This window comes from Alosa pseudoharengus, unplaced genomic scaffold (assembly GCF_046254945.1).
Source record: "Alosa pseudoharengus isolate Yale_2024_CS ecotype anadromous, Long Island Sound unplaced genomic scaffold, YU_APseudo_1.1 YU_APseudo_1.1_scf_9, whole genome shotgun sequence".
NCBI classification, from domain to species: domain Eukaryota; kingdom Metazoa; phylum Chordata; class Actinopteri; order Clupeiformes; family Clupeidae; genus Alosa; species Alosa pseudoharengus.
The window spans coordinates 11,852,503-11,868,224 of record NW_027468881.1 but is presented as its reverse complement, the minus strand read 5'-3'; the positions used below and the strand labels follow the sequence as shown (position 1 = coordinate 11,868,224).

Here is a 15,722-nt window from a genome sequence, read left to right as displayed (position 1 = left end):
CGATAGCCGGAGAAGAAGCTGGGGTGGGGGGTGTTGTCCGTGTATTTGTGTGTGTGCGTGTGTGTGTGTTTGTGAATGTGGGGTGTGGGAAGTAGCTGATGATGAGGAAAATGGGTTGCACTTTGATTACATGTTGCCGATTCCTTACACAATAATCTCTCCTGCAGATATTATTATTATTTACACGCACTATTCTGCTCCAATCTGCTGTGCAGGATGCCTCTCCTGTCCGTTTTGTCCTACGCCGCTTCCTTCAAGGGGATGTGTGATTGGTTTCGATACGCACGCGCCAAATATGTGCTAATGTTATGTAAACGGATAATTTCACACCATGAATTGACAATTACCTTTTTTCCTCTGCCTTTCCGCACACTTTGCCGTTTGCATTGCTTTGATTAGGAGACCGTCCTGCTGTCACTGTGAAATGATGTCTCAAAACAAGAACTTTCATTTGCGGCGTCTCGTGCGCAAGTACATGTTTTGCATGCAGCTGGCATCGCATGTGACCTGGGTGTAGGTTGCATTCATTGTTATCCGTGGATCATCAGCGGTTAACTATATATTCGGGAAGCCGTTTCATTTCACATCACAACTTCAGACTCTACACAGAAAAATACACACATCTGGTCTCGTTTCTCAGGTAGTAAATAAGTGCTGCTTCAGCCCTCTAGCTGTAAGAAAGGAACAGAAGCTGATTTCGGGCCTGAGCCCCAAATCTGATATTGTTGACCCGTATGTTGACCCGTATGTGGGCTTGGCACTCATGACCCGTCCAGTCGTAACCCTCCTCTGTGCGGTGCTCAGTGGTGATGGAAGGCCATCGGGGACCGAGAGGTTCTGTCGGTCGAACACCACACTCATGGTATGAAGGTAAGGGTATGGTTCATCATCCCTGATATTAATGGGCTGATGTTTGCAAGGGAGGTTATTTGACTCACCTCTCGGACAAAAATGGCAATGACCAAGGCCTGCGCGGAAGGCGAAGGGATTGATGTGGTTATAAATTACTCCACGGCGCCACCTAGCCCCGGCTCTCTGCCCACTTTGTCATCAACGGGAAGGCGATAAAGCAGGGAAATGAGAGCAGAGTCCACTTTTTTTAATACATAAATGAATAAGCTATGAGAGTGGTCATTATTTAGGGCAAGCAATTGTGCGGCAGCCCCCACTCCTTTCCCGGGGACACAATCCTGACATGCGAAATCTCGCCATGCAAACGCCTGCATGAGAAACGGGCCAAAGTTGCATTTCAGCCGCACCATAACCCATTGACCTCCATCTATTTATGACCCCTGACATTATTATTATATTATATTCCCCCCCTCAACCCATGATTTCATATTCAAAATGTAAGTAATTTTCACTCAAGGACAACTTAATAATTCAGTCCTTGTAGGACAGTAAAACAGCATTCACCTTTTAGCACCCAAAATATTTTAGTAAGCAATTTTATAATTGGTTGTTCGAGCTTGTTCTTAACCCATAAAGTTCAGAAGTGCCAGAATTGGAGAAATGCTGTTTTTATGGCTGACCGTGTCGCCTCCTTGCCTTATAGGGCGGGGGGAGAAATCGAGGGAAGTAAAAGAGGGGAAAAAAGAAAACAGCGGAGAAGAAGGTCTTCGAAAATAGAGCTGTAAATAACGGGAGGAGCAATGGGTTTTCCTTTAAATAAATACCGATCAGGTTTATGTTGAAAGACAATAGAAAACGTAGCCCAGATATGCAGTTTACAGTATTTATAGCTGTAATATCGAGGTGCCACCACCGTAATTTCATGCCCCAATGAGAATGGCAAGGTCAAAGCAAATGCTTGGGCTGAGCATCTGCTAATACGGTGACTCATAAACAGGCTGTGTGCGTGTATCAGGTGCACCAAATAATGCAGTATAATGAAATACAGAATAGCTTTCCATTATTGTTCTTCTTTTTTTTACAGTGTCATCATTAGGTTTAATTTATGTCTGAAGCTGGAAGGGTGTGTGTGTGTGTGTGTGTGTGTGTGTGGGGGGGGGGGTCATCCTTTAGCGGGTCGATCTGAAATGGGGGTTTGAAGGGTCACTCCACAGGTTTGGGAAACCGTAATAAATTTCAGGGTTTTCTTTCACGATGGCCGTTTTTTCCTTTAATATGTAAAACTTGGGGTTCACCTCGTGGTCTTTGTTGTTTCCAAATGCATCTCAAAAGGGCCTTTCATTTTCGACACCCTGTTGTCTTAATAAAGAGATCAGAGCAAAAGAAATGGATGAGTGAGCTTAAATTTGACAAGACAAAAACACATTTTTTAATGAATCTGCATGCATCAAATTTGTTTCATCTGCAGCAAAAGCCTTTGGTAGCTGTACACAGCATACATCCAAATACACAACGTGTGCACACATTTTCTTTGTTAATGCACTTCAAGAAAACAAGGTTTAGAAAAAAAATAAAGAAAAAAAAAATAAGCATCTCACATTGCAAGGTGAAAGTAGGAAATGTGACATTCCCAGGGGTATGTTTGCTATGTGGTAAGAGCGGAGGAGCATCCATGTCTCACTCAATACTCTGCCACCACCAAGTCTACTGTGGTCAGATGAATGGATGGGTCCAGGGACACGTTATTGCTTATTGGACAACGAGTGCAGACCGACTGCGCCAGCTCAGCACTCGGACTCGCCTGGTTCCTGGCACCCTTGACTGCCATGCAAGACAGGCTGGCCAATATTTGCCCTAAATTATTCAACAATTTTCATGGCCATTTTAGTCCCCGAGAGGCCTCCAGGTTGCTGTGCAACCGTAAAACGGATTTTTTTTCTTTTCTTTTTTCTTCCCCTCTTATAAAAAGACCCTCCTTGTGGCTTTGACCTTAACCTCAGGATTTTCTGCCAGAGTGATAAAAGTGACTAAATGCTCATTTTAATGAAAATGGTGGCGGTGTATAAATTACATTAACGCCCTTGTGCCGGAGAGCCGAGACACAGCTGAACAGGGAATGACCCCCCCCCCCCCTCCGGCCTCCTCAGCCACCACCTTTCCAGAAACACATGCTCTCCCATCTTCACTGCACTCGTTTTAACCCTTGTTCAACCAAGCAAGCGCCTGGTTCCGTCATCATTATCACCAGCGTCGGCATGTGGTGGAGTTCAACAGTTTGCGTCCCCGAGGACGCGTGCTGATCCGGAAACTCGGTTGTGACGTGCTTCAGGTGTCTGTCTCGTCAGGCTGCAGGCTCAGCCCTCCAATCCCCCCTCTCCCTCCCCAGGGCCGCCTCCGGCCTGCCCACACTCATGGGCATCCGCGCCTGCTCGGTGTCTGATGGGTTTATTTCAACCGGCAGGTGGAGGTGTGTGTGTTTGTGTGTTTGTGTGTGTGTGTGTGTGTGTGAGAGAGAGAGAGAGAGAGAGAGGAGAAACGTCTGTCTTGTCTTTCCCCCCCCCCCTTCCCTTTCTTCTAAACATCTCAATCGGAGCAAATCCTCTCTGCCTTTTTCTCCCCTCCTGCCTCCCTCGCTGCAGCGGAGCTTGAGAGCTGCCGGAATTGAATGGGCCCAAAGCCCTTGGGAGCGGCTGTAGTAAACAGCTCTTTCAGCAGGGCCCTGACAGAGGAGAAATGCAGCATGAAGAGGGAAAGCCCACTCAGTTAGGTGCGGAGCTAAATAAATAAAGACTGAAGTGACAGACCCCCAGCGCTCGCTGGACAAACAGAAGGTCAGGGCAGCAGAATGGATGCCCCCTTGATGTGATGTGTCTTGAACTAGTAGGTTATACTGAGTAAAAAAAAAAAAAAGCGGAATTGAAGCCAGCTCGCTCCTAAATAACTTGGCGAATGTACTTAATTAATGTGTTGCTTTCTATCTGAAGTTCCCACTCAGGGTAGATTTTCTTGCCAGGAGTGCCGAAATGGAGCAGTAATAGGGTTTGTTTCCATCACCATGGATATCATTACTTGTTTACTTACTGATGCCAAATAACGGCGAAAAAGACACCAGTGACTGAGTGTGGCATTGGAAACATAAAGCCCCGTCTTCACACAAAAGGAAATGTTAATATTAGATCCCTCCCCGTTCTCTCATGTTCCAGCAGGGAGCTTCTGAGCAATTTAATCATCCCTAAAATCGTTATAAAAAAGATCTGAAGATTAAATTATATTGGCATTTGCAAAATTATGTAATACATTTACATTACAATGAAGAAATTAAAATAATGCATTTTCTCTGGCTAGGGTTTATGAGTGCTCCACCTGGGAAATATAGTGTTGGAGGTGGACTGCCTCAGTTCTCCCAGCCTGGCCCCATGGGCTCCGTACTGACAGCCCTGTGCCTTAGCAGGTAGTGTCCTCCTTGAATGTCCATGGACAGCACCTTGGCTCATCTTAGGGACGGTTATTGTGTTGTTACTGTAAGTGTAGGGTGTGTGCATAGTGTAAGGTGCTGAGCAGCCCTGTGTGGGTAACAGCAGTGCTAGACAGCAAATTTCAATCAACCTGCATTCTCATTAAGACAGATGGAGAGTAGCGCTAATGCATTCATTTGAGACTCCCTGAAACATTCGTTTGGAGGGGGAAGTTAAAAAAATCGTTCTTTTTTTTTTCAAGGGGTGAATCTTTTGTGTTTTACCAACTAAAAGCAGTCTTTTTCGTCATCAATGTGCTGTGCAACCGTACTGATAAAATCAGAAATGTTGTAAAAGTGCTGGTGTTATCTGATGGTGTTTTGTTTTCTTGTTTTTGTCTCTCTGTGCAGGTCTGACAGATGAGGAGGTGGAGCAGGCCATCCAGCGCGCGGGCGTCACGGACGAGCCGCAGGCCTTGGCCCCCACCCCCCTGGGGCCCCCCCACCTCATACACCCCTCCCAGCTGGCCCCTATACCACACAGTGAGTGCCCTTCTGCTCAACTCTACATGCATCGTAACCACTAACCCCTGCACCCCCCCACTCCCCACGAACACAGTGATTTACTGTGACCGTGGTGAGAGACCAAAGGAGCTGGCCTCCACCAAAGTGCCCCTAATGCTTTGGAACGGGTCATTTTTGCGAGCACCATGAATGGAAGTATGCAAGTGTGCCCATTGAGTTTAGCCCAAGAACAGACTAAACAGTCTAACCCCTGGTTATAATTCATTGCTCCAGTCTACTCCGCAGTCCTCTCGATTCATCGCCATATTTACAATAAATGCATACAGTAAGTCTCTGCCTGCCACTTCCTAAAGCTGTGGTTATTGTAACACAGTAACACATAGCTCCGGCACTTGCAAAGGCCTGTAATTAATTCCGATCCGACTCTATGACAATGTGGGCCATGTGATATCCTGACCACTCCATCACGCTGATCTGCCGCAATCCCATCTCTCTCTCCCTCTCTCGCCCTCCCTCTCGAGGCCACCCAGGAAAGGGCCTGGCCGACCAGTATCTTTATTACCACGGCGGGTTATGAGCCGGCCGGCCAGCTACTACCGCCTGATTTACCAATGCAGAATGCAGAAAGTCCGCATAATGCTTAACCCGTATGACAATGATTCCAGATGTATTCCACCCTCATTTATTACTGCACCGTCCTTGACTCCCCGGCATCTCATGTTTTGTAATGAAAGTGATGTTGATGGGATGGCCATGTAGTTAGGCTCCAGCCCGACTATAGTGGGGGGTTTTATATCAAAACGGCTATAAGAGAAGTGCATAATGAGGTGAGTGCCGCGAGTCTTGTACGGGGGTCAGGCTGAGAAGAGGGGGCCACCTCTCTTTGATGTCCTTGTTACGGGGACGATACGCGGGGACCCGCATCCATCTCTGTCGGAGTAATGGATACTCTGATCTCTATTTTCAACCCGCGGAAGGACAGTAAGGCCTCTTCTGAACCCAATAAATTTGAGAGGAGATTGGAAAAACGGGGGGAATGGACTGCTCTAGCCTCACACCGTAAGTGACCAAAAAAGAAGCAGTCCCATAGAGTGGGCGAGATGGGAAGTGAGAGAGAGGGTTGTAGGAGGGAGGGGTCGCGTTGAACTCAGATGGGCTTTGCTAGGCTGGGTCTGGGGTTGGGGTTGGCCTCCTAGAGTCCAGAGGAATGGCCATCCTCCTCAAGGACTCAAACCCCCCACCCCACCCCACCCCCACTAACGCCTTCCCTCCAAGGCCACTTCAGCAGCAGTGGTAGCAGCTTGTCAACCAGCCATGGATCTGGAAACATTGGCACATCTCAGCTCTAAACTTGCATTAGACCTTAAAGCCGATCATCGTCTTAAACCCTCTTTAGGTCCTGCAGCTTATCCTGGCATTAAGCAGGTGTTTTATTTTATACAGGTCTGTTTACCTTCCAGCCTGGTGTGTGTTTAAGTAATAAAATTGCAGCAAAGCCCACAGTAAAGGCCCAATTCAGTCGAATGTCCTGTGAATTTTGTTAGTCCTCAACCTTCGCATGCCACAGCTCATTCTGTGTTGTACCTGCTCTGCCAAAAACCCGAGGGACAGCTTGAAACGTTCATGAAATGCACTTGTTTACTGTCTGGGCTGGAATGACAGAATCTGATGAGTAACTTGGCATTGGAGTATTTGGGATTTCTTGCCTGAATATGCTGTGGAAGTGCAAGTGCCCCGAGGCAAGGAACATCACCTGGCCTAACCTCGAACGACGTACAGCAAAGGGAATGACTTCAGAATTTTATTTACACGTCAAATCGCATGAGTGTCATCAAAAATTTAATCAGCTGCTAAATCGACCGTGGTGACTTGTTTTTTCCTCAAAGCATCAGGAACACGATTTGCCTTCATGAAAGAAATTACAAAAACAAATCGAGGAGTCAATTTGGCCAAAGTGTACTTGCTCCATTATTAAGAAGGTTATGTTTTTCGTTGTGGTTTGTTTGTCTGAAGTGGATCCAAATCATGGGGTGGATCCACAAATGTTTTCTCTTTCTTTAACTTTCGGAGGTCTGAACTGACTGAATGCCCTTCTAGTTTTGGAGTATAGGGAAACCATACATGTTATTGCTAAATTTCTCACCATTTGACAAGTAATGCATATTGTCTAACTGATGTCTTTGAAATAGGGCATGACTGGTGTCTCTGGAATCTTTAATTAGTATTTAATAAGGTTCTTATAGTCAGGAACTAGGTGGCTGTTTATGCACAATTTTTTTCAGTAGGATATGGCCTTTGACTTTATTTAGCATCATTCACACTTTGTTTCACTGCAATTATTTTGTTTTTCTTGATTCATACTCATAGTGTCTGGCTTCCTGGCAATGACCTATTCAGGTGCAAGGTATGCACAGGTGTTAGGACCTGCTTTGTATCTCGTGTGAGTCCTGACAGACTTGCTTGTCTCTTAAGCAAATGTCTGCTGTCATTTCTTGTCAGTTTATGCTGCGGGAGTTGCTTACTTTTTTATATCGAGGGCAGGTTTGGTTGTTTTCTTTTTTCTCTCTCACTTTTTTGCTGGGTAAACCTTCTGTAGAGACTGAGAAAGGGTGAGAGCAGAGGGGGATGTGAGAAGGGTTTGATGTGGTTTGCATTTCCTGGTGTGTACTACGCTGCTAGTGACTTTGCTAAAGTGCAGGCAATCCTCATGACAAGAACCCTCTCCAACTGAACTTTCATTAACACTCGCTAGTGACATCATTGCTAAATGAGTGCGAGAAAAGGGATATTTATATAAGAAAAGAAATGGGAGTTTTTTTTATGGAGGGGGATTTCCACTGACTAAACTCCCCATGTTGACTCAAACAGACTCTCAGCCTCCTCATGTAACGTATACAGCAGGTGCAGGTGTAGCCCAAGCCTTGGCTCATACTGTTCATCAAATAGGCATTCTTTTCCTTGCTCTGCTAACAGCATTTTGTGTCTGAATGCAAAACCTGTCATGATTCATTCAACATCTACAGTATGACCTATAAACTCAGCTGTTTTGTCAGTTTTGACGAGAAACCATTTATTTGTTTGTTTTGAAAACCAAACCCAAATTAATTCCTCTTGGCATTCTCGGAGGATGATTACGGTCTTGCTCAGTATGGTTTAAAACACAGCTTACTCTATAACATCACAAGCAAAATAAATGTAGCATTTGCATTTTTCAATTACTCTCAACACCCCCCCCCCCCAGCCCCACCCCACCTGCATTTACATTTGCTTCTAGCTGGCGGCGGTTTTAATAACTGCTGCAAGTATGACAACTTGCTTGAGTTGTTGTCATCCTTAAGAAAGAGTAATATGTGGCGTTGTGTGCTCATCTGTTGTTGTTTGTGTCCGTGTCCTCCTACAGGTGCTCCAGGGTACAGATGGAGAGACTACGGCGCTCTGGCCATCATCATGGCTGGCATGGCCTTTGGCTTTCATCACCTCTACCGGGTAGGTCACCCCCCCACTCATTCATCAATGTCTCCTAGGTCCACGCAAGAGATTGTAACAAGGGAACAGGCTTGTCAGTTTTCAGCAGCTGTGCTCAGTAGCCTGTTGAGTGTGTGCTTAACACCACTATAGTTTAGTAGTGTGCAAAGTCTTTGTCCCCCTCGGGGAAAGTTCTTTTTCCGTTGTTAGCCTGTATGGTTGTTTGAGTAGGTAATTGGCTGTTTAGCCCAAAATGTGCAGTGAAGATCACCCCCATCTCTAGTTGCTAAGGCTAGTCTGGTGTGCGTCATGGACATGACCTCATCCCAACCTAAGTCCTTTTCCTCAACAACCCCCTGATCTTTACTTTTTTTCCTGCCTTTCTCACCCCCCTCCCCCATTTTTTGAAAAAAAAAGATGAAAAAAAAAAAGGAAAGCGCCTCGGTCAGTGCCTCGGCACGTGTCCCTTTGATGTGTATGTGTGTGTAGGATGTATTTGTGCTGGGCTGTGCGTTCGTTCGGCCCGAAGGCGGTGGTGAGCTGAGCAGGCCTGAGCGGGCTGCGCGGTAGTGTGCCGGGCAGTGGGAGGGGCGGTTGCCGAGCGCGCATGGGCCTGCTTTCCCCACCGACACTAATCCCCACGCCGACCGCAGAGTGGCATGTGGAGTCGATTAGTGAGTTTTATAGGTGGTTTGGAGTGAAGCATATGAACCCCCCCACTCACCCCCACCCCCAACCTCCCATCCTGAGATGACCAAATGTGTGTGTGTGTGTGTTTGTGTTGCCCACTTGGGCATGTGTGTGTGTCCACGTGTGTGTGTAAGTGTGTGAGAGACTGTCGCTGACTTACAGCACTCCCATGATGTCATGCGCAGCGGAGCGGGCCCCTGGCGCTTTATTTGTCGTTGTGGGCGTGCACGGCCCACGCTTGGCGTCAGGCTGCGGGGGAGCACTCGCTCGAAACCGCCGTTCTCGGGCCCACTTCAGTCGCCGCGGTCTCCCGGCCTTCTGCCGCTGCCTGGGCCTGTGTAGGCATCATGGCAGACGGCCCTGACCTGGCCGGGTGGTTGCAGGAGGGGGCTGGACAGGGGCAGGGGCAGGGGCAGGAGTGCCAGGGTGCAAAGAGCCCAGTGCTGGGCTGTCACTGGCCTGCTGGGAGACGAGATGGTGGAAATGTGACACCATGTGTTCTGATGATGATTTTGTGTGTGTGTGTGTGTGTGTGTGTGTGTGTGTGTATGCAGCAGGCAAGCCATGAACGACCAAATAAATGATTCTGTTTTGCATCTTTTTTCTGTGTGTTCTCTCTGAGATCTATTTGAAAAACTATTTTTGGCTTGTATCTGCTTGCATTATTTCCTCATATTTCTTTCATACGGCATCTCATCTCTCACACATTCTCATCACTCTTGATCTCATCACCAACCCCAGCATTCTCTCTCTCTCGCTCTCTCTCTCTCACTGTCCCTTCTCACCCTCTTTTTCTCCCTCACTCTCCTCTCTCCCTCACTCTCTCTCTCTCTCCCTCTCCCTCTCTCTGTGTCGTACTCTCACATCGTCTTTCACACCCTGTCTGTCATTTGCCGTGCCCGTCCTGTTGCCCTGTGCCCGGCGCGGTGTGGTGCGGTGCTGTCGGCGCATGCCCACGGTGGTATGGGAGGTGGGATTCCCCGGCGTGAACCCACTGCCTACCATCATGTCACCAGAGCGGGCACCAGGCGTGCCATATGCCCCGCTCGCACCCCCTCCCCGCGCCCGCATACTTTATATATGCTATAGGACGTCGTGCCACCACCGCGCGCACAGCAGCCAACTTATTAATTACGACGGTGTTGACACTTATTTAATCTTTTTCAACTTAAAAGTGTTTATTACCTCTCCCGGTGTCAACAACGCTGGCTTGGCTGCGAAAAAAGTTGCCTGGGCCAACTGCTCGGCTCCGCTTGGAGACGGCTTCCCGCCGGGTTGTTTGTTCGTGCTGCTGGACCTGTCTGTCACAGTGTCTCCGCATTTTTTGGGTGTTGTCATGGCTCTTTTCACATCTGCTCCTCAATAGTGCTGAAATGACGTTACAGTGCCCCCCCCCCCCCCCCCCTTTAACAAACACATGCCTGTGGAAGTAAAAAAAAAAAACATTTTTAGCATGTTGGTCATGATTTTGAAAAAGTGTCACACCCATCTTTTTGTTTTGAATATGGCATCTGACGCAAACTGAGCAGGCTGCCTGCGACACTAGCTGATAGGGGCCTCATTAAGCTCGAGTGCATTTTTTTTGCCCCTGTCCCTAGTGCCACATTTGGCGAGCGAAAAAAAAAAAAAGGGAAAAAAAAACAACAGACACTTGGCGATCTCCTGTCTGGAGTTTTCTTGACACCCACTTTTTAAGTGGTGGGCGACTTTTAAGGAGCAGAAGGTTGGAAGCGACTGCCAAACCTGGATGCTCAGAGCGCGCGCATGAAAAGTGCTTGTTGTACAAGGCTTTGCTCTGACAAGCAATTGTCTGCGGAAGGTGACATGTTCTAATGGATCCGCCAGCCCGTGGGCAGAAAGGCCTAATGAAGTTGAACCCGGAGTCACGCCCCATTGCTTAATTCTTGGCCTGGATGTCAGCTATTGAGTCAAATTGCACTGAATGAAGTGAGAAAACCACAAGACTTTCCACCAAGACTTGAGAGGAGCGGGGCGGCCTGGGGGGGTGGGGGGGGTTTGGTTTTGCACAGACGTGGACTTTTTCGGAATTCAGTTTAATAACATTCGGCGGCATTTCTCACCAAAATAAACACTGCAAACATCTCAGCTATGCAGACTATATAGAATTCCAGAATCACCACAATGTGTTATATTGCGTAAGTTGAATTACTGGGAAGATGTGTTCTTTCTTAAAAAGCCACTTCCTCCACATTCTCATTTGAACTATGCCCTGTTTGAACCGCCTCAGATGAGGTAGGCCCACTGTGGTAGGCTCTCTCTCTTCTGGGTTATGTTCCAAGAGGATAGGATAACAGACATTAGGACTGGCTCTCAGTCATTGCTGTTGCACTAGTAACGCAACACACATCCATACACACACACACACACACACACACACAAACACACACACACACACACACATACATAAACGCATGCATACACACACACAGTACAGTCTCACACTAACCATTCATTCACTTTAAATCATTGTTAGGCTAACCATAACCAGTATTGTGTCTGTCAGATTTTGATTTTGTCTGAAAACCTGAAAGACAGCTCCACAGTGAAGCCAAGTTCTGGCGGTTTTGTCTTTCCCATATTCACTTTCAGTTCTCCGTTCTCCATCCATCTCTGTGATACTCCACAGAATAAATACATCACTCAGACTGAATCAGTTTTTCCGGTGAGCCACAGATCTTGTGGAAAGCACACTCTTTCTCTCTCTCTCTCTCTCTCTCGCTCTTTTTCTTTTGCTTTGCTTTCATTTCCAACCTCCGGGGTTGGTTCCAAATGTGCCGCCCACCTCCCCCATTGTCCCAAATCCATCAGCCCTGTGTGTTGGTGGCAGTGGACGACTGGTCACTCACCCCCGTGGGCTTCAACCCCTTTGTCCCTTTTACTCGGAGGTTTCAGTGATGACTACCCGTGCCCTCCTCCTCATCCAACCCCCCCCCCCCCCGTCCACCACACACACACACACACACACACACACACACACACACACACATCCACCTCCCTCCCTCACCCCCCCCCCCCCCCTTCTCCGCGCTGCTTTCTGTGGGAATTGTAATGGTGTGTCATGTCTTTAATTGCAGAAGTACATCCTTCCCCTCATTATGGGCAGCCGAGAGGACAAGAAGCATCTGCAGCGCATGGAGGCCAGCATGGCGGAGATGAGTGGCACGCTGACACAGACAGGTGAAGATTAATATCTTCATCACTTTTCCTCCCTCCTTAACATTTTCCTTCATTTATCTGTCGCCAAAATCTGCTCACATTTTACAAATGACGCTGCTGTCATTTTGCTTTAATTTGAAATTGGTTGTTTACTGTCAGCTCAGCCTCAATTAATTACGTTTCGCTGAAAAGCTCTTAACCTCAGAATATTAATGAGGGCGAGAGAAATGACAGCATTTCTTTTTTTTTTTTTTTCAACCACCCCCACACCCCCTTAAACTCCATGGCGAGAAAGTTCATTTTAATTTCTGGCATGGAAGTGTGTGTGTGTATGTGTATGTGCTTGTGTATGTGTGTGTTGGGCATGTTTGCGTGTGTGTATATGTGTATGCTCATAGTGGGTGTGTGTGTGTGTGTGTGTGTGTGTGCGAGGGACCAGGATTGTGCTGGTGATTAAGTGTGTTTTGTGACAGGTGCGTCTGCCGCAGTCGGACAGGTGAGGAATTTCAGCCCGCCTGACTGTGAGGGACGCATACCTCCCCTGCCAGCACCGCCCCACCCTCCCTGGCACCCCCCTCGTTTCCCCGTCGCCCCCGTGTGTAATTAAACAAGCCGGGAAGCATGAAAGCTGAACGCGGGACATTTCTCACCCAAAGAAACTTTGTCTCGTTAGTGCTGCCGCGGAGGACAGAAGCACCGCTGTGTCCTCCCCCCCTCCAGTTTAAAGGATGCCTTGTGCAGCAGCCAAGAAGGACATCAGCGCAATAGACACGAGAGTTTGATAAGCCTCTCCTCCAATGTGTGATCCAAAGACAGATTACACACAACAAGATGCAAAACATTCTCAACACAGCTGCGGTGCTCTTTTGTTTGTGTGTTTTTTGTTTGTTTTTATTTATTCATGTTTATGACTGTAAGCCCCATATTGGAAACAACTCATTGGGAGTATGATGAAATGATGACAGAAGGTAATCTACACTGAGAACTAGAAAAGCCCTTGTCTTTTGTCCGCAGTTAGCCGCAGTTTGGCGAAAGCAAAGGGAAGCCATTGGACAGTGTTGCTTTCCCAGGCAGGCAAACAGAGGAAACAAACGCTTTGTTTTACCCAGGCTGTGTGGATATCGTTGTCCGTCATGCTCTCTCTGGCGTGCTCACAACACATCCATTGTTTTACGAGGCCCTGGGTTGCAAAATAAGCAAATCGAATGCACAATTAAGTTGCCAAAGGACATTGCCAGTTGCCAGCATAGTCATCCATTCTGCTGTGTTTTAATACACCTTTAAATCATCATTCTGTGAGCGGTGGGGGGGGGGGGTCAGACTGGCTGAAGATAAAGTACCATTTTAGTATCTTCAGTATTTGAATCTAATCTTGCATGTCTATTGTGCAGTGCAATGGTGAGGGTGTGTGTGTGTGTGTGTGTGCGCACATGGCGTGCAAGGCTTGCTGTGTGTGGCTTGCTCTATCTGATTAACAAATGAGACTCTGAGTCACTGTATATTTTTTTTTTGTGTTTCACGTATGCAAAAAAAAGGAGATTTCCTCTGTTAACATATTTCCCTCTGCCTGTCTCTGTCTCTTTAGTCCCTTTTGAAGAAATACAACGACGTGACTTGGGCATTGTTTATTGTCTCATGCAAGTCCGTCCACACACACACACACACGCACAGTTGCCCTGAGGAAAACCTGTCACTCCTGTGTGTGAATTTCCAGGCGGAAAAAGCTCTACCTCGCCCCAGCCACTCAGTCCGTCACGCCGCTGATATAATTTGCTGTGGCTGCAGTAGCCGAGGCTGCTATTGTAGTTAATGACTGTTTCAGTTAGCAGTGGGGAGAGGGTTGCAATTACACTGAGAGCCCCCCACACACCCCCCCCCCCCCCCTCCCTTCACTGCTCTGCTCTGCTCTCCTCTCCTCTCCTCTCCTCGCAACGTGAGTAATAGCCGCGGACTGCCTTTGCCCGAGCCCCTTGTTAAAGTTCATGTGTTTCTCCGCCACCGAACGCACCAAAGTGATGTATCCTTTTGAATGCGGCGGCTGGCTCTGAGTGGGCCCTGACTCCCATTATGCTCCCCCTCAACCCCCCCCCCCACCCCCCTCACAACTTCACACACAGACAGCTAATGAATGGGTCTTGGAAGGCCTTCAGCGGCACAAGCAGGCCCATGATGGAATTGCGGCGGCTGTTCCGGGCCCCCTTTTGTCGGCCCGAAGGAGCATATTGGTGACCAGCTGGCCATTAAAGACACAGACAGGGCCCGGACATATGTAGTGTACATTATGTGGTGGTATTTACTGAATAATTTACTGAATACACAGAAACACACACACACACACACACACACACACACACAAACAGACACAGACACACACATGGCCTGGCCTGGCTCCGCACAGCAGCTGGGGAGACCACTCGCGCAGCATCTCAAATTCACCCCCTGTCTCCTGTGCTCCTACAAAGAGAGCATTTGTTTCAACTGCGGCCAGGGGCCAGACAGTGTCTGTCACTCACGTTGAGTGTTTGAAAACATTATCCCGAGGACCTGTTTTTGCCTTTTCCCTCTAAGGAGCACAGTGGGCATTGAACCAGACACCTAACCAGATGCCAGAAGGACATCAAGTGTGTATTTAACCATCTTGCCTACTGCAGTAGCATTGTGGTCCTTTTTTTTTTAATACAGAGTGTTTATTGTGCGATTCCCATAATGGCTGGTAACCAGACTGTGGCTACTGGTGTCCCCATATTCTTATCCCTCGTCTCACACGCTCTCAGCCAGAGTCCTCCTCCCTCCCTGTCCTCTATCCACCCTCTCCACAGCTCAGCCCTCCTGCCTACCCAACAGCTGTCGCAGGGCTCTGGGCGAGCTGTGGACACGAGGTGTCTGCCGCAGGACAGCAGCTAATGTTCATGATGTGCGTTACCTTGTGTTTTGAAAGACCCCATTCTCTCCCAGTATAGCCTGTGGTAGCGGGGGCAGAGAAAGGGGGGTGGGACTGTAAGGGTCGAGGGGCGTACCAGTAGCCGAGTGTTTGCGAAGCCAACAGTCGACAGCTCTAATATCTGTTGATGCTAATCCAATTAGACTTAACACTTTTTTGCCAAGCATGATTTATAGGCACCTTTTATTGGTTTTCTGTAACATAATCAGCGGGGGAAACCTAATGCATTGTTTGGGAATGCGCGTGTGACTGGAAGCAGAGGCGGGTGGTGGGGGGGGGGGGGGCAAGACTAGCCAGTCAGCCGGCCGGCAACAGGCTCCCTGTGTGTTCTGAAACGATACACCCACCGCCCGCCAGCTCCAGATTCTCCCCCATCTTATTGCCTTTTATTCCACTCCGATCCTCGCAGTGCCATCCCCAACCCCTTAAACGCATAATTCAATCTTTAAAGTGGGAGCGAGTCGGTGAAAAGAAAAACAAAAATGGAGGGGCCGCAGTTATTGAGATTAGCACAAACACTTCGTCTGGGCTCCCCTCCTTCCGCCCCCAAATAAGAGGGAGTCAGATAATTTTTGCTGCCTTGTTGGTTGTTTGAAACATTGGAGATGCATCTGAAAC

At 48.0% G+C, this 15,722-nt stretch overlaps 1 protein-coding gene across 2 annotated transcripts in view; it reads left to right on the top strand.

Annotated features, from left to right (window-relative positions):
* Positions 1-15,722, top strand: part of pex14 (peroxisomal biogenesis factor 14) — a 59,406-nt gene that overhangs the window by 32,045 nt on the left and 11,639 nt on the right. For both annotated transcript variants that reach the window (XM_076276080.1, XM_076276079.1), the window contains exons 4-6: positions 4,718-4,849; positions 8,232-8,317; positions 12,082-12,184. In XM_076276080.1, coding sequence (XP_076132195.1) covers positions 4,718-4,849; positions 8,232-8,317; positions 12,082-12,184 — 321 coding nt within the window. The remainder of the gene's footprint in view (positions 1-4,717; positions 4,850-8,231; positions 8,318-12,081; positions 12,185-15,722) is intronic.